The sequence below is a fragment of the Bradysia coprophila genome, unplaced genomic scaffold (assembly GCF_014529535.1).
Source record: "Bradysia coprophila strain Holo2 unplaced genomic scaffold, BU_Bcop_v1 contig_24, whole genome shotgun sequence".
Classification (NCBI taxonomy): domain Eukaryota; kingdom Metazoa; phylum Arthropoda; class Insecta; order Diptera; family Sciaridae; genus Bradysia; species Bradysia coprophila.
In genome coordinates, this window is record NW_023503501.1 from 8,504,493 (window position 1) to 8,524,147 (window position 19,655).

General features: G+C 35.3%; 1 protein-coding gene across 1 annotated transcript; it reads right to left on the reverse strand.

Moving 5' to 3' along the window:
- Window positions 1–1,637: 1,637 nt before the first annotated feature.
- LOC119077574 (probable cytochrome P450 9f2) lies at window positions 1,638–4,483 on the reverse strand. The gene is made up of 3 exons (XM_037184785.1): window positions 4,219–4,483; window positions 2,937–4,156; window positions 1,638–1,820 (listed from the first exon to the last, which is right to left on the reverse strand). Exons 1-3 carry the CDS (start codon window positions 4,419–4,421, stop codon window positions 1,654–1,656), a joined length of 1,590 nt encoding a protein of 529 aa, XP_037040680.1. The 5' UTR covers window positions 4,422–4,483; the 3' UTR covers window positions 1,638–1,653.
- Between the last annotated feature and the right edge of the window lie 15,172 nt (window positions 4,484–19,655).

A 19,655-nucleotide genomic window follows, 5' to 3' on the forward strand; every position in this document is an offset into this window, starting at 1 on the left:
CAAACACCCGTCTACTCATAGTTCCGACGTTTTATTATTGCAGATTGGCAATTGTTTTACGAACCTTGTAAATTAGTCATAATACTCTTAGTTATTAATCGCACAGACGAACGACCTAGCACGCGCAACAGTCCTACCTCAATATAATTTCAGAGGTGGTGTGACCGTAGATTTGTGCTATCAGCATGAAAATGAACAACTCTTTATAGCGACGATAACACAAATCAAGAGTCACATGTATTGAGGTAGGACTGTACTTTTTATGAAGTTGTTATCGCCAATAAATTTGTTATTAATTGTATATAGCCACTGAAGAAGATGCCCTTGCGGAAAATGTTTATGCATCTCAGCAACTTGTAAATGCATCATAATGTGTAAAATTTGCAAACTTAGATGCGTCGGGTCAGTTATAATTACAAATCTAGAGCTTCATAAAGTACTTTCCACTCGATGTTATAAATAACCATTTCCTAACTAGTGTTGAAAAATCGCAATTCCAGAAGTTCGACTCACCTATACGGCTCGAGCTGGAAACCTCTCATTCGCTAAAAAAAAAGCCTTTCAGGTTGCATTAGGAAAATAACTTTGGTGGCACCCAAGATACATCAACCAGCCCGGGAGTAATTCGCTTACTAAATTACATAAAACGTAGTCTGAAACAAGAATCTTATATAGAAGAGGTATTTTTATCGCACTAGATGTCGATTTTATCAACCCGAGGCGAGGCCGAGGTAGGACGACATCGTGTGCTATAAAATAACAGGATATGATTCGTAATGGTTACCAGTGTAAGACCAAGAAAGGTATGAAGATAAAAATATCCATCCATACAACATCAAGAAGATGCATGAATAGGTCATGATTATGGGGCTCGAATTGCAAAAAAAAATTGTGCTGCTGTTTAACTAGCGATAATGACTAAAATCGAAACATATTCGTTCGCACGTGTTAACAATCTTACAAATAAAAATGTAATAAAGATAATTTAATCGCCCGATTTAACCATTTATTACGTCAGCATTAACTTCGTTTTTATTCCATAATCTTACAATTTTCGGGCCAATTTAACTACAAAAAAAACTGACCAAGTGTTAGTTTATATCGGAAATTAGACAGTCAGTAGACTTAGTAGTTTCTTGGTTTGAACAAAAATATTTTATTTTTTATCACATTAACTTGTCGATATTATCAAATTTAATTTTCGAATGAGTTTCAGTTTATTTAAAAAAGTTTGTTTCTCTTTTCTCATTGCAACGCCAAAAAAATCATTTTTTTCTTTCGAATTAGTGTCGATTTTCGCTAACAGTTAAAGCAAACGAATTTTTAGTAGTTTTAAATATTTTGTGCAACAGTGTCAGAAAAATGATAAGCGGCGGCTCTCGGCTGAAGTAGAACGATTTTATCGAAAGATGTTTTAGTTTTCATGGAACCAATATGAAAATATTATTTCTCAAAAATTTACGTAAAACTGGGAGAAGATATTTCTTGCAAAGAAAGGCGCATTCTATTCCAGTCGAGTGGCGCAGCTTTACATTTCACTGAACAGTTTCAATCAACAATTTAATTTTTTATTTTTTACGAAGTCCCTCATACAAATTACGGCAGAGAAGTTAGACATCTGTCATACACTTGCCACATTTGATTTTTTTCCCGTCATTTCCTTAGCTTTAGCCGTACGTTTACACCTTTTTCTGCTCTCAAAGAGAACGGCGTTTTCAACAGTTTGAGTTGAACTTGTGTCTGCTCGTTCGGTTCCAACTTAAAGTTTAAAAGCACATAGAAGACAATCGCCTTTACTTCCATCAGTGCAAATCGGGATCCTAACGAATGAAAAAATGTTTAGTAATTTGTGTCAACTTTTCCATACAGTCATGAGCTCCTAAAAGTGGCACCGTGATATGAATCTCTTATTTTTATTAGTCCACTGCTCACATGACTGCTCCACACATTAAGTCAACGTGACTAAACAAATAAGAAATTGATATCGCGATCGGTGGCACTTTTAGGTGTTCACAGGTGTAGCTTTGTGTAGCGACTTTTAATTATATTTTTTAGTTGTAGGTGGCTGAAACCGAAAACAAAAGCTCACTTATCCACAATCCACTGACGTTATTAGAGAAAAATGTTTTTGGTCGGAGTTAAGCTTCCGGCCTTTCTCTGTAAGCTATGTACAGTGTTTAATGTTATCTTTCGAATGTTTTTTTTTTGCATTAAACAAAACTAAGGTTAAGTTTCTACTTTTTGGTTTCTACTTGCGCTCTCCTTACATTTCTTCCATCACCACGTAAACCGTAGAAGGTTTACCACGTAAAAAGTTTATTTTAGTTTTGTTTAAAAAAGTTTTTTTTACAGACTCAAAAATCTCTTCGGATTAACGAACTTCGGTTTCAATCCAACTAAACAAAATTTTTAATATACTATACACTAGGGTAAGAGCTACCTGCATGCATGCATTTGTCATTGTTTCAAAAAAATAGATATTCATTTGTTATCCGAGGAATACAATGGGAATATCCAACAAAAGCGAAAGATTTCCCTGAGGGTAACACAACGTTCTTGACGTGTGAATTATCGTTTTTGTCCACGAAACAAAAGCATTTTAACATTTTTATAAGCAAAAATCGTCTGAGCTGTCATCAAAATGCCAAATGTCAGGGGGTGGAGAAAGTAAGGTTATTATCACCGCACAAATGCTACATGCGTCGAAAACGGTACTTTTCACGTTTCAAGAACTACTTTCGACGCCCTCAGCATGTAAAATCCATTAATTTGTTTATTGACCTCGGCTACGCCTCGGATCAACACGAAAACGAGACTTTTCATCTGTTATGTTATGTTGTGCTTGGAACATGAAATGTACGGTTTGCGACGCATGTAGCATGTAAAATACTATTATTCACCAATGGAAACTACAAATACAGTCACTTCAACTGTACCTATGCAATTTCTAGGCCCTAGTCCGAATGGAATGTATGCACCAGTGTTAACGGTATGCCGGTTTTCCTCGCTGAATCGTTCAGGATCGAAAACATAAGGATTCGGCCAGTACTTTTCGTCATGATGGAGACCGTAAATTGGAATAACAAAATACTGTCCCTTCGTTATCTTGAAGTTAACTTGTCCATCGTCATAGTCATAGTCTTTGACACACCTTCGATCTGTTGTTGCTGCGGGTGGCCAATGTCTTAACCCTTCGGATATACATGCATCCATGTACTTCATCTTTTGTAACGCGTCATACGTTAGTCGTTGTCCGTTCAAATTGTCGAATGTTTGTCGTACTTCATCGTACAGTTTCTGTTGAATGTCTGGATTCATAGTCAGCTCATGGCTTAGGAAAGACAACATCGATGAGCTGGTATCGAAACCAGCAAGAAAAAATAGGAAACACTGCGCTGCAAGTTCATCATCTGTCCACACTCTTTTGACGATTTTCTTTCCGATTGTCGACTCTACTGTCGTAGCAAAGCCTTCAGCATTGGTTTCTTCGGCTGATTGCACCTCGTTAGCTTTTCCTCGTCTAACGTTCATCAAAATGTTGATCATGTCTGGCCGGAACAGTCCCTGCTTCGTTCGACATTCCATGTTCCTCAAAACCATCGACCGGAAAAAATTCATCACTTTGGAATTGGAGAAGTTAATGTCTAAGAAAGCTGCGACCTTCGGCAACAGTAACATTACTAGGAACTTTACACCAGCCAATGGTGAGCTAAATTTCATAAACTGTTTCCCAGCCAAGTAGAAGTCATTCGTCGGATCTGCAAATGAATTGATTTTATGTCCGAATGCTGTGGATGAGATTACGTCATTGGTCATTCTGCTGAATAAATCTTTCATTTCACAGTCAATGTGACCACCGGCCAACAAAACATTCTCTTTAATTGTAAACGATGTTTCATCAGCACATTCCGCAACCAATTCGAACATTTGTCTCATTTTGCTGCCGGAAAATGCTGGCGACAGCGTGGCTCTCATATCTCTCCATTTCATGCCTCTCAGACAAATCAAACTGTTTCCGAACAAAGCGTCGACATTTTCATCCACAAACATTCGATGGTCCTCAAAATGATCAAAATCTTTAACGGCCAATTGCTTCAGCACATCTGGATCACGTACACAGAAAAACGGTTGGCGCATGTCGAACATTCCGATAATTCTTAATCGTTGAAACATTTTTATTTTCACTCTCTGACAAAAATGTGTGCTAAATGAACTTACTTCTGGCGAGGAAAGGCCGTGTACATTGTCTTTGCAAATTTAAACCACTGTCGACGAAACAGAAATGGAATCATATTCCCGAATAAAAATGTTGGTTTCATGTGGGCAACACCTCGCTTTCGGAAATAGTCATTGTTAAGCGTCACAAATTTGTGAATTCCGTACAGAAACAGTGCAATTATAGTAAACACTAGAAAATCCATTTCAACAAATTTTTCTTTTAACAAGGTAATGATATCGCTTCATCAACGGTCGCGCACTGTCTAATTCGGTATATAACATCTACAGTAATTTTTATAGCAGATCAGACTTGATAAGACAATTAGGTAAGATTAATTTTACTTATTGCAGCCAATAAACAAGCATTTGTTATTGATTCTCTAAAACGTTCAAATAATGCGAATCAGTATTTTAGCCAGACTAATACATTATCTGCACCTAACTAGTAACAGTAGATTACGTCCTTGAGATTTTTATTTTTGCGAGAGTGAGCTTTGTAGCCCGATCCGAAGGCAATGGATATAATCCCTCGTGGCAAAATAACAATCTCCAAACAATTACGTAAGGGGTTTTACTTGCAAAGCCCTGTGAAAATGAAAATTATCGCAGGTGTCAACGGTGTAGCCGCTGAAAAGGGTGCTGCAAGTAAATAAATAATAGCATATTATGATACAGGGGAATATTTCCAGCGTTATACTCGTGTATATAGTTTTATCGTGTATCTTTTCCTCTCAAAATTATTCAACTAGGATGTGAAACGAAAATTATCATTCTATCATATGTCAAACATGTCATTGCCTTATTTTGTTGTCTCGTTTTCACTTATACACGATAAAATATCTTACTGACATTAAATGGCAGTAATATTTATTATTGTATTGGCGGAAACGACCAACTTATCGACATAATAATGTAGGCTTTTAAACTCGAGGTAAATAACCTTAGTTCTGCACTTAAGTTTTATGGAAGTTCTATTGAACATGTGAAGTAAAAGATTTTGTGTTAAACACTATGTAATAGGCTAAGTGAAGGAAGTGTAACAGATTGAATACGCGATACACTTGCCGTTTCTAAAAGATTAATGAAACAAAATGTAAAGACCACTGGATGTACAGACTTTCTTAGTAGGACGAGCTTGGTGCAAAAACGCTACTATAAGAGATTCTCGGCGGAATTTCAGTTAAATCTTAGCCTAGTGCTTTTCCAATACACCTGTATTGGTAAGACACAGGAGCACTTACTCCTTGATAAGAATCACAGATGAATTTTTTGTTGAAGAGATAGAGAAAAATAGATTTTGTATACAACTATACCAAATCGTATTGCATCCCATAATGCACCAGTATACGACGACAAAAAATATAGGCGATAAATGTATCATTGAAATTTAATCTAATTCTAATTTATAATATCAAATATTACACCATATTGCCTTCAAATCGGGCAGCATTATCAATGGCTGAAATGTAAACAAATGTATATCTAGACATTTAAGAGGCATCGATGCTTTGCTGAAAACCATACATTCGACCGTTTTGTAAATGCTGGTTTTTAGTTTACTTTTGATTATATCTTTCCCCTAGAATTCATTTTCACTACAACCCAAAATTATTTTTATTTAAAGCTAACACATTCGTGGTCGTTATTGCGGTCATACATTTTTCGAAAAGAATTCTGATGAAGAGATATCATCAAACATGAAATAAGAGACACGCAAATGTGGGCTACAATTTTAACTGAGCACCGATGCCTCTTAACCAGACAATAAAAATTAAATGAGCAAACACTTGCTTCATTACACATTATTATCGCAAAAATTGCTAAATTGCACGTCTCACATGACTAATCAGCTTGAACATTGTCTTGTTGCGGAAGGTCAGGGTGATTCAACCTACAATTCAATCAACTTTTTTTCACTGTTGTCATCGAATTCATTAACGGCCAAATAATACAATACAATTACAGTAGACATTTGTTGAATTGCTTCCCGGAAAAGGACGTAAGCAAATTATATAAGAGATGATGTAAGTGGATGGATGGCCGAATTTGTGATTAGCATTTGTATTACTGAGACATCCACGTCTTTATTTTCGATTATTTATTGTTGCGGTTTTTTATGTTTACTGATGTTGAAAGGGAGTTGCGGGAATCGTTAATAATTTTTACAGTGGCTCATCATTACAATTGGTTAAATCCCACATTTAAAAAAGATAAAAGTTGAACTTGGGAAGATTGTTCTGTTAAGTAAATGGACAATAAAGCCGACAGTCTGAAAGTGTTAAGTTAGCATTTTTTAAAAAGACCAGTATAAAGGAATTTAATGTTTGGCTCTTTTTCGGAGATATTAAAAAATGACCGAAAAGTGTTTTTTTTTCTGTTTTTTATGCTAATTTAGCTGTAATTGTATTTCTTATTGTTTTCTTGCGATGGAATCAGCAACTAATTTATAGTTACTGGGTAAATAGTGTCACTCTCAAGCTTTATGTAACCGATGTAAATATCTCCTTTAAAAATGCTAACTTAACACTTTCACACTGTCGGCTTTATTGTCCATTTACTGAACAGAATAATCTTCGCAAGTTCAACTTTTATCTTTTTTAAATGTAGGATTTAACCAATTGTAATGATGAGCCACTGTAAAAATTATTAACGATTCCCGCAACTCCCTTGTATTTTCTCAAGAATCAGTAACATTGCGGTAGCGGAGTTCGTGACGCAGTTCTCCTCTCCATATTGTGACTCAGGCACATGCGAGAGGGACTGCAAAAAATGAGATGTTGATGCCACGGCGGCACTTTTGAATGTTCATGATTGTACAAATTTGTTTTTTTTTTTTTTCATTTAAACAAAATTATGTAATTGGTATTTGAACATAAGTGTGATTGTGTGTTAGGTGAAATGTTCTAGTACTTAGCGCAAACATTTAAAATTTGAAAAATTCGGTTCTTCGTCCACTGTTAGAATATTTTTTGGGATACACAGTTTATGACATTCCATTGGTCGTATTCTCGTTCATTTCCGCATAAAGCGGTCGAACGCAGTCAAAATATGACTACGTGAACATTCAAAAAGACAAAGCTGACCTGAACCCGTTTTTTTATGCCAGGTCAGGTTTCATGTTTCAGGTATACCTGAAAAATTGTATGAAAACGTTTTACGGCAAATAACAAGTGCAGTCTGGACCTCCGAGCAAAAAAAAAAAACGCATAATCGACGTCCACTTCCTTGTACTTTTATTTTACCCACAAAAACCTCAAAAGAGGAAAAGGTGACGCTAGGCTAGTAAAAATTCAACTTCCAAAACATTTGATATCGGTTTTGGTGACGCATTCTGCGTCTAAACGTAATAAATTTTAAGCAAGAAAATATGTCGACGAGAATTTTACCAATGAGATTTTACAACGAAAATTTAACAAAAAAAAATTGTGTCACAAATGGCAGATGATTTTTGTCGTAGGAGGGGTTTCCTCAGCATCTGCCACCTGTGACGCATTTTTTTGTAAAATTTTCGTTGTAAAATCTCATCGATAAAATTCTCGTCGACATATTTTCTTGTTTAAAATTGATTACGTTTAGGCGTAGAATGCGTCACTAAAACTGATATCAAATGTTTTGGAAGTTGAATTTTTTACTAGCCTAGCGTCACCTTTTCCTTTTTTTGAGGTTTTTGTGGGATATCAGTTGTTTTGGAAGTTTTGGGTAATGCTTAGAGTTACAGTCGAAGAAATTTAGTTTTCGGGTTTTCCAAAGGTATTAATCTTATTTAACCCACACTTTATCCCACAACAATGGAATCCACAAATTTAAATTTAGTTAACTCAGCGGTCGCAATGACGGCGCTGCAGTCACGATTTCAAAATGTGATATAGGGTGGATAAACTAAATTTTGGTTTTAGCTACATTTTCTCTTGGTTTTTAATTATTATATTAGGCTTCTAAATTAAGAGTAAATTTATGCAATATAAACGTTTGAGTTTGAAAAAAGATGTTTTATATCAGTGAACGATATAGGAAAGCGTTCAGTACGGCTCAACATACAAAAGAACGTAAAATATAATTGTACATTTAGCCACCCTACGTCCGTCATCGCTTCTATTGTCTTCAAAAACATATTGTGTGCTTGTCATGACGTTTGTTTATTTATGTGTCTCATCTAAGATGCTGGCCAGCAAAATTTTGATCATTAAATTCAACGGCAAAATTGATCTAAATGTTAAAATAATTGTGAATAATACTGAAGTTAATGTGGTTTTGTTTTCTCTTCATAAAGGAATTTGCATCAGTTCGATGTAAAGTGCGGAGCACCATTAGAAAAAAAAACTTGTCGCTGAAGAATGATCAAAAAGTTGCTGGACGCAGTAGCTACAATTAATGCTTTGCATATTCAACTCTTTGTATAAGTGAAGCTCATGATTGAGCTCAATCATGAAAACAGAATCTGGTCAGGAATAAGATAAGAATATGAATATATGACGAACTTCAAAGTTCCTGATTTATAATCCTGAGATGCCTGCTCATGCAATTATGCGATTTACGATTTCCAAAGAATTTTAATATCAACTTTTAGACAAAATAACAATTTCCAAGTCTGTTTTCTATTTGATTTATTTGATGTTTTTCCGACCTCGTTCTAGGGTAATAAAATTTTCTGTGGATTATTTGTAACTTCATGAAAATATTAAGATGGAAAACCTCAGAAACATTCACATAAAAATTATGCTTTCCTAACTAATGTTGAAATAGCCTTTTTGCACTCATTAGGAACTTAGGAAAATAACTACTGGGCAGTCGAGACGGTTTACTTGTAGTCCGAAATTATATTTTGGCTTCGTAGAACACAGATAAACACACGAGAGAGGAATTATATGATATGCAGTACATACTGTCCCGTACAATCTTTTTCTAAATAAAAGTTATAGTCAAATCAACAATATTGTATTATTTGGCGATTTGTCATATTTGGAGTTTCTTCACACTTTGGCGATTTTTCTTGACAATTCATCATATTTAGTTGATTTGTTAAATCATCAAGAAAAGTCTCAGAAGTGTGAAGAAACGCCATAAAGACAAATTTTCAATTCTCTATGATCCTTGGAGTTTCTTTACTCTTTGGCGATATTTCTTGGTTTTTCTTCACATTATGGCGATTTTTCTTGTTGATTTAACAAATCAACCATAATAATGAATTGCCAAGAAAAAAAGAAAGAAAGAAAAAAGAAGTATGAATTCCCTAGGATCGAACAAGATGCCGTTACCTGACGTAAAATAAGAGTTTCCTTAGGATCGAACCAGGCAGCATTTCGTAACTTTTATAAAAGAATAGATTCACTAGCTTCGAACAAATAACGCCTTTTAGATAAATTTCGTAAAAGGATAAATTTCCAAGGATTTGTTTAATCACCACGAAGAATCGCCAAAGTGTGAAGAAACGCAACAAAGACAAATTTATCATTCTTTGTTTTCGCCGGCGTTTCTTCATCCCTTGCCAATTTTTTATTTTTGGCGATTCTTCATGGGAATCATGATTAACGACGGCTACGAGCTTTAGCGAAAACGAATGAGATGTGCCGATCCGAATCTGCGAGCGAACTTCCGTTTCGTTAAAAAAAACCTTTAGTTGAAATGATGATGATGAAGATTTCAAATGGACGGCTCTTGGTGTTTCTCTAATTTTGATTCTATATCCTGCAAAGCATTAGTTGAAGCTATTGCGTCCAGCAACTTTTTGATCATTCTTCAGCGATAAGTTTTTTTTCTAATGGTGCTCCGCACTTTACATCGAACTGAACTCCTTTATGAAGAGAAAACAAAACCACATTAACTTCACTATTATTCACAATTATTTTAACATTTAGATCAATTTGGCCGTTGAATTTAATGATCAAAATTTTGCTGGCCAGCATTTTAGATGAGACCGATGAGACACATAAATAAACAAACGTCTGATACATATCATGACAAGCACACAATATGTTTTTGAAGACAATAGAAGCGATGACGGACGTAGGGTGGCTAAATGTACAATTATATTTTACGTTCTTTTGTATGTTGAGACGTACTGAACGCTATCCTATATCGTTCACTGATACAAAACATCTTTTTTCAAACTCAAACGGTTTATATTGCATAAATTTACTCTTAATTTAGAAGCCTAATATAATAATTAAAAACCAAGAGAAAATGTAGCTAAAACCAAAATTTAATTAGCCACCCTATATCACATTTTGAAATCGTGACTGCAGCGCCGTCATTGTGACCGTTGTGTTAACTAAATTTAAATTTATGGATTCCATTGTTGTGGGATAAAGTGTGGGTTAAATAAGATTAATACCTTTGGAAAACCCGAAATCTAAATTTCCTCGACTGTAAGCAAGCTCTACAAGCGACACTTTATCCCTAGTCTACATACCGTACAGTTACAGTGGGCATTTTTTTAGTTCAGAACATTTTGAGACATTTTCGAGTCTCAACAGTCATCGATGTTACCGGTCAGTTAAGTTGTTTCCACTTATGATATTTTGCGCCAAGTTATCATACACTGGGAATCACTTAATGCACTGGGTACGTCGATGGACATTAAAAACTCTGATAAATGATCTAAAATTGTGTTTTCTTATGGTGAACATGCCGTATAGCCGAAAATATCTCAAAAATACAATCTTTCAAGATGGCCGTCATTTTCTTGAAATATAGAAAACAGTTTTCCAACAACGAGACTGTACAATTGACACTTTATCCCAACTCTCTACATGCCACATAGCCGAAAATATCTCAAAAATACGTAATTTCAAGATGGTCGCCATGATCTTGAAATATCGAAAATAGTTTTACGTCAAGGAAACTATATGATTAGCAATTTACGTCAACTATGTTTGTGTCGTGCCATATAAGCCTAAATTAAATTAAAATTAATACAATTTCCAAGATGGTGGCTGTCCGCCATTTTGTTGGACATTTTAACCCTAAACACACGTTACTCATTGAAACCAACATACCAAATGTACAAATACCTAAAATTCCAAAATGTTCCAAAAATTTTGTGAAGAAACAAATTTTTTAATTTCATAATCTTCGCGCACATTTTAAATGAAGCATGGCAACACTGATCTACTACATACACCATCATTATAGCTGTCATATTTTTGTCATATAAATGAAATAATGGCTTTCAAATAAGTGAGTTTTTTTAAAATGTTCATTAAAATGTTTTAATTAAATTTACAGAAATTAATTTATGATTTGCCGGTGAAAAAATGTTCAGATTGAATTAATATAAGTTTTAGCAAAAGTGCCTGCGCGGTTTTCACAAACAAATGTAGTGGTTCGATACGTGAAACATTTCTATTAACTCGAATATGGTGCAAGTGCTGAAAATGTGTGAAGATGCTTCATTTCAAGTGGTGTTTTCTCCGGATGTAGGCCACCGTTTTTAATGATCTATAGCTCGTTTAACTCGTATTGAAGAGTACTTTCGTTTAAACACATTTTTTTTTTGATTCGGTTCAGTATGGGAAAGTTAAAATGTTCTCCTATATATAGGTTCCTCAGTCTACCGTTGGTTGTTCTTTTTTATTTTTAAGGGAAGTCAAGTAGCGTCACAAACCTCTGCTATCGCTTTGGTTTATGATTTATTTTTCGTTGATTTTTTTTTTCGCCCGGTGATCATCGGTTTAACGTGACTTCCGAACCACGCCTCGAAGTATGCAAATACTCTCTGAGGAAAATTAGGAGCTTGATTGAGATATCGCCTAAATTTAGGCTAGACATATATGCACACAAATTAATCGTATTTATTTGGGTTGCGTCATTCAGAGTGTACATCGTTGCAGCCACCAAGCTTTAGTGAACTTTAGGGTGTGGAATTGTCTGATACGGGAATCGAACGCGACCCATTTTGGTGGAAGGCTTGTACGTAACCACTGAGCCAGACCGTGCATTCTTTTAAGTATGGCAGTTCGATGCTAATAGATATTAAGTGGATGTTTGCATTTGCCAATGAAAATTGAAATTGAAGGAAACAGAGAAGGCGCTGATTGGTCAACCATAATCTTGCAGATATTCAAATATTTGAAGTAAAATATGAGAAGTATCGCAGCTACTTTACCTTTATTATACAAAATGGTTCGGTCTCAAGTGTCGAAAATGTTCTCGCCCGTTTCATATTTTGATTGGCAAAATTTTCCTTTCCCAATTATATTTATTAAATGTTTGCTCATAACTGCAAATTTTGCGAAAATGCAAAGATTAAAAATAATTTCCACAAAATTTTCCAAAGTGTAAATATGACGGATTTTGGCAAATAAAATTTAAATAATTAAAATAAATAACAAAATTACGAGCAATTAATTATAACCGTTTCAACATATCTCAACCAAGTGCCATATAATAAATTAAATCATAAACATAAATTCACTTAAATAAGCAAATTAACTTATACGCTCCCAAGCAAACTACATTTTCAATATAGGTATATGTACGGTGGTGTGCACGGCATGGATGTAACGGAGACTTTTCAAAAAACGAAAATTCTTTACCTTCAATGTTTTAACGGATAATATTGCTTTATATACAAGCAAATGTAAAGCTCCATTCATACTCTAAAAGTGGAACCAGATGTTGATAATGTTTAATTAAATTTCTTTCCGAGTAATTGTAGGTTTAAGAGTGTACCACTTCATGGCATGCCTTTGCTGTGAAGAAGCAGTTTCATAAACAAAATTTTATTTTTCTTGCTTTACTTTTTAAACGCAAAGTCTTCAAACTTAATTTTATTATTTATCGTTTTTCATTCAATTAATAATGTTTTCGGGGTCACTAATAAACGACGGAGTCGATTCGATCCAGCAAGGTAATATGCGGTTGCATATTAAATTATTTAAAGCTTCTTTGAGGGAAGATTAAAAGCCGCCACGTTCCCTTCTGACAAATTAATGTACAAAATTAAACTAAACCGAAGCTCTCAGAATGTTACACGAAATGAAAATTCAAAAATTGATAACGAATTAAATCAAAATTTAACAACATTGTTAAGAGACGCGGCAATGCCCTGTACCTAAGCAGATTTTTTTTTCTAGCGTTTGCAGCTTCCATGTTTCTGGTAGGAACAAACAAAAATATTAATGTTTGTGCTCATATGACTTGTATGATACGAAAATGAATCAATGGAACAATAGACTCATAAACGTGCAGCGAATAAGAAGGAGTTTATCAGCTATTGTAAACAAAGTGTTCGCGTGGCGTATACGTATACAAGGATGCAAAATGCGACTTTTTTTGTTGGAAAACTAAAACTGAAACTACCGTTTTCTGTGATACTCTGCACGGTTCATGGTGTTTTTGATAGCAGAGGTCCAAACTTCCATTCAACCAAATCAATGGTTTTCGATAAGAGAAAATTTAAATTTTTATTGATATCGCAGAAAGTAAATGAACTTCCAGACCCTCAATATTTTACAGTTCTTTCTGAAGAAACGGTGAGTACCTGACGAAAAGACGAGGAGTCGAACGAAGCTTTTTCAGGAAGTTATCGTTTCTAACCATTTTTTAAAGGGAATACTCCCTTTACAAGAAATGAAGAAACGGCAAGGAAAAACGATGTATTCCTGAAGTAGATGTGAGTTTCTCAATAAGCGTTGACTACTCGTCTTTTCGTTAACAATTCGTTGTATTGTCAGAAAGTCGTTTATACTCAGTCGTCGAATTCTCAGGACAATATTTCGTACTACGATATTACTACGTATTAGGCATTTCGTACTACGCATTTCGTACTACGCATTACGTATTTCGTACTACACATTACGTATTTCGTACTACGCATTACGTATTTCGTACTACACATTACGTATTTCGTACTACACATTACGTATTTCGTACTACATATTACGTATTTCGTACTACGCATTACGTATTTCGTACTACGTAAATTATTTTTTTAGCACAATATAGCTGGGCTCTTATGTGCGAGTCTTCGAATTTCTTGTTATTTTCATTGAAAAAGTGGAATATTTCAGTGGAATACAAAAGAAGGTCAAAGCTCACGAAAGCTCTTTAGGCACAAATGCTATACGGTATTTTGCCGCATCACTGCAACACAATATCCTCTAGATATGGCACTGAAAACATGTGTCAGTAAGTCGACCGCCAAATATCAAATTCAGATGTTAAATAATTAATGAATAATTTAATATTATACACACACAATTAAACCTATTCCGGACGATTATGAACGTATCATTTATTTTATTTTAAATATAATACGAAACCATCAGTTGGATATTTTGTTTCATTTATTTAAAATTGAATAAATGGACGGGGTCGGTGTGTTATGCGTATCAAATATTAATAATTTTATACAAATAATGATACTCCCCGTGTTGAAGCTATGACTTAGTAATGACGCACAATGAAATGCCATAAATAAATACGAATTCATCTATTGTAATGCCATAATATTCACACTTTTGGTGACACATTCACAATCAAAATGAACTAGATTTAAACATATCATACTCAGAGCGTCAATTTATGAACTGAGTGCTTAAATGCATGGAAAGCATCAGTTTTCCTGCCCATCTTATATTATCTTATTCTGCAGACGATACTCACTCAAACTCAATATGTATTTTCTACTTAGAGGCTACAATCAGAGGCAGTATTCGACATGTATTTCCTTAATATGTTTTTCAGTTGATCCACACACAACAATCAAAACTGTTTATACGGTTGAAGATGCTACACGCACGCGTGTATTACTGGTAAAACCGTATAAAGATGTATAAACGTTTTGGTTGTTTGTGTGAATCAGCTAAAAAACAGCTGAAGCGAATTCACGCCGAAATTTCACTGCCTCTAACTGTACAACCATTCCCAACTATGGAAAATCGAGGATGGTGTATACGACTCTAGGTATGGATTCGTATGCAATCTACTTAAGAGCAAGGGACCCTTTCCAAACATTCGTTTTTTGATGATTTCTCTGAAGCGAAATCTTTTGTTGAAAAAGTAATGCCATCAATGGCGATGATAAGAGAACGATCTGAAATGTTCACATCGAAAAATTCGGAGTGAATATCGTTGGTATCGATCCGACATAGTCATCCTACAAAGAACTACGGGAAAATAATTTTACGTTGAATTTATGTCTGAAGGGGCTCATCGTTTGAATTTAGAGTTAAGTTGATATTCTCTTCGAAATTCAAGACAAATATGCAAATTTTGTGTTCTTTCTAGTGTTAGGGCGGACGTTGAACGTTAATTTTTCGGCTGCTAGGAATTTCGCGCCGCGTCTTTCACAATAATTGACAAAATGGCATATTTTGTATAAGGAAAATGTCACTTTGTGGGTTATTGTGAATGACACGGCGCGAAATTCCTCAACACCCAACCAGAACCTGACCTGAACCTATAATGGTGTGATCCGAATTTTGCCTGAGCTTGAATTTTCACTTTCGGATTTGACCCAAATCTGACCTGAGCCTGAAATTTTTTAAGTCTGATCAGGTGTGATTCGAAACACGAAATCTTTGGTTAAAAGTTTTCTTTCCGCTGCAAAAAAAAATCACGTTCAGGTTCAGGTCAAATTTGGGTCGGACCACTTCAGATTCAGGTCTTGTTCGGGTTTAGATTCTGTCTTACCGTCTCTTGTATTTGTTACAAACCGCCTACGTAAAAATCAATTTTCCACAAAATTGACTGAAATATTAGGCTTGTTTGAAAGGTATATTTAGTAGCTTTCGAATGACATCAAATTTGACGATACTTGTCACTGCAGCTGAAAGCATAATTTTCGGATGTTATACCACCGACATTGAGCAGCAGTAAACGTCCACAGGGAAGTCAACGCACATCCAGATGGGACTCGTTTGAAAGCCACTGAATACCTTTTGATGGATACTAGACATGATAAAATTCATGAACGGCCTAACAAATCGGGATGGTTTTCATATATTTTAGATTTTTTTTATCTTCTGACCAGTGTTGGCAACGCGACGTGAGGGGTATCGGAGTTCCTTGTACTATATATTATACTCCCATCCCTCCCATACCTGAGATTTCACTCATGCCGTTTTTTCAGATTTTTGAAACACTGTGACCAGTAAGGGATGAGAAAGAGATGCAAGACGTGGTTGATAATGCGATTGAAAGAGATGCAAACAGTCGTCACGCGTGACATACTATTTGATAGATATATCAAATTATCGACGGTCGCCCGAAATCCTGCTTTAATCATTGAATTGCGGAATGTTTTTCAAAAATACCAGTAGTATGCCCAATGATGTGCTCGAAAGCCCAGTAGAGTCTGGACCCCAGATCTTGTTACACGCTTCAGTTTATTTATTTACTTCAATGTGTCGAACACAACGCATACTAGAAGCAGAATCATTTTATTACAAGTGTACTCGAGTACTGGTAAGCTGGTATTATAGATTCAAAGGAAAACCGAGAGTCGACATCACAAATCTTGTCATTAGCATAAAACCAACGACTGTATGTAATGATCTTAGCGTTGCTTAGCTAACAAATACATGTAATATTTTGTAACATTCTACTGAAGCTGAAAATGTCAAGGTTCGAAACAATAAATTGTCAATCAATAACCCAAAAAAGAGAAGTAAAAAAGGAAAACTTTTCAACTAAAAAGTTTCTAGTGGCGAATCGCCCGATTCCCTTATTATCTCAAATTTCCGACTTTCCTTTCTGTTTGCGTTCGCCTTTCCTCTTAAACAAACACTGTCCAATCGAAACATTAACTAAACATTTGAAATAATTAGAAAATGTTATTCGGCCAACGAACGGGTCAAGAACAACGCAATATATCCCGCAAATACTTCATTTGAACCTGATAAACCCTTGTCAACTTAACCCATAAAATTTTATCTCAGCCAATATCGTACCTTTTTAACTCGGAGCACTGCTTCCGTTGTATACCATCAACTGATTTTAAATCGAGACTACGCCACAACAGAAGAAATGGTGTACAGCAACAACAAAAAACGGAGTTTTTCTATGAAAATGTATTATTTACAAAAGAGCCCAAAACATTTTTTTCTAACCAACAATGTGTCCCTGCACAAAAAAACCTATAAATCATAAAGGACAATGGATTTCTTCCATTTTTATCTCGAAAACATTTTCTTCGACATATAAGATGGAGTTTTTATCATGATTCGATACCCCCGCCGCACAATGTATTGTGCAATGTTGTTGTTGGTATACATCGAATAGAAAAGATCGTAAAATTTGATTACCGTTGTCTAACTCGTACCACATGACTATCAATCGTTCTATTAATTCTGAATAAACAACGCTTTCATAATACGTAATTTTCCAGAAATGTCAATCGGTTCAAATAAAAGTCGTTTATTAGGCTTTCAGACTCTTTTTATTGCCCAATCTATACGGTTTGAGTTTGACGATCAACAATTTCGTATACGTATGATACGCATTTGTGTCCTGAGTTGGTTATGTTGGTCCTTTTTTAAAAAAAAGCAGAAAAATTTTCCAACAGAAAATTGAAAACATTCAACCAGAACATCTGCATTGCTATTCTTTACGCAACCTAACAAGCACTCTGGTATTTATATTCCTAGACTGGAGAGTGGGGGCGAGAGAGAGAGAGCATTGAATCATGTTTGGCTGACAGCAATGCCTCCAATTGCAAGCCACTCTTTATAGCAAAGTGGGTGTAAGATTACTGTGTGCATTAAATGTATACGAACACATTAAGTATTTCAAGTATTTTGGTTGCTGAAGCAGAGAGGTTATAGAAGTTTATCATAAAACTAATTTATGGCTCAACTTATTCCTTCTAACAATTGTGTTTTATTCGCCCAATAACATACTATGCGAGCAATGCGAGCAATTTGAAGCTTTTAATTGGAAAAGCGGCTTTAAGCTCGCATAATCTTCAATTCTACTTTCACCTAACTTTTTGTTTATTTTAACCAAAAATTCAAATTTACCTATTTCTTGTGCCAGAAGAGGGATTACGGAACGAGTTCTCTTGTCTCAATTCTATGTCAACTCTACTGACGCCGACTTCACTATACTCTACACTGTAGCTTACGCTAGGCCAACCAGGTTAGCGGCAAAGGACAATCACACAAGGAGCTTGACCCTCAATTGTCGTACAGTCCGACTAACTACGAAGAGTGTTTTATATATTCAAAATATCTCCGTATGGGAGCTTCACCACTATTGATTTAAAATTCCTCATCCGATCTCCGGGGAGATTCACCTAATATTTGAGAAATGTTAAACTGTGTGGTATGCGGATCTGTTAAGGCATTAGTGGTATGCAAACTTGAAATAATATTAGTCGCCTTCACGACAGAGTAGAATCACCTTCCTTTGCTAATATTTTTTCAGAAAATGTGATGCGTGACAGTACGGGAGAGGCAATTGCCGTCTGATATATGGACTGCGTAAAATCATCGGATTTTAGTAAAATAATATGTCATCGTATTGCATATGACCTCAGGACTCTGGAACAGTAATTAGTTTTTAAAACGGTTTCTCGATAAGAGTCTTAAAAAAGGATATGACGAAACGATAGGAAACGCTTTTTAAATCCTTACCTCCAAGAAAATATAGGGCCGATTGAAAAATTGATTGTTCCGGAGTCCTGAGGTTATGTGCTAAACGATGGCATTTTATTTGACTAAAATCCGACGAGTAAAAAGTTAATGGTTTTTCTTTTGACACCGGGTATATTGCAGCGACATCTTTCGAAAAATGGTTAACCGTACTCTATCAGGTAGAATTGAGAGAAGAGAACTGATGCAGACATTCCTCTCCTCTGTCTGAAATGACACTATTAAAACATCCATATTCATTATAGCGGATATGAACAGTGTTAGCTATACGAAGGGAGTATGTAACTATGTTGACTTGTTGATAACACATTATTTTTGTCGTAACATGCTACTTCAAATGCAACGAGGGGGAAACCACTCGGGTAATAAATTAAACACCCTGCGCGGAATTGCCGGATAATCCGGTAGTTAAACGGAATTGACTGGAAGAACCTATAGAAATAGAAAGAAATTGAACGGAATTGAAAGAAAATAGAGCGAATCCGGCAATTAGACGAGTTGCTCCGGTAATTGAGGTAATTAAACGGAATTGAAGGGAATAAGAAATTAATTTGCCACTCTTTTGGCCAGTGGTTTCCCCCTCGAAATGCATTTTGTGTCATTACTTTACATGTTTGTATTTATAATGTCTTTAACAACAAAAAGCTTTCCTTATTGAGTTAAGTGAGCTGAATAATCTATAAACGTATTGTCGACACATTACCTACGTAGCTCTGTCATAGCTGTACTCATAATGGACATGTTATTCCCTTGACTGAAAGTCAGGGTCTTACACCAGAAAATACCGAAAAATGTGGGTAACAAAAAGGTGCACTGTGATTGAAAATGTATGAAATGCTATGA

Excerpts from the sequence above, each read along its gene's own strand:
- LOC119077574 (XM_037184785.1), bottom strand. The coding sequence starts at position 4,421 with ATGGATTTTCTAGTGTTTACTATAATTGCACTGTTTCTGTACGGAATT. Across the intron at positions 4,157-4,218 it reads ACGGCCTTTCCTCGCCAGAA|AATTATCGGAATGTTCGACA; the intron begins GTAAGTTCATTT and ends TCAACGATTAAG. Across the intron at positions 1,821-2,936 it reads AGGGCCTAGAAATTGCATAG|GATCCCGATTTGCACTGATG; the intron begins GTACAGTTGAAG and ends TTCATTCGTTAG.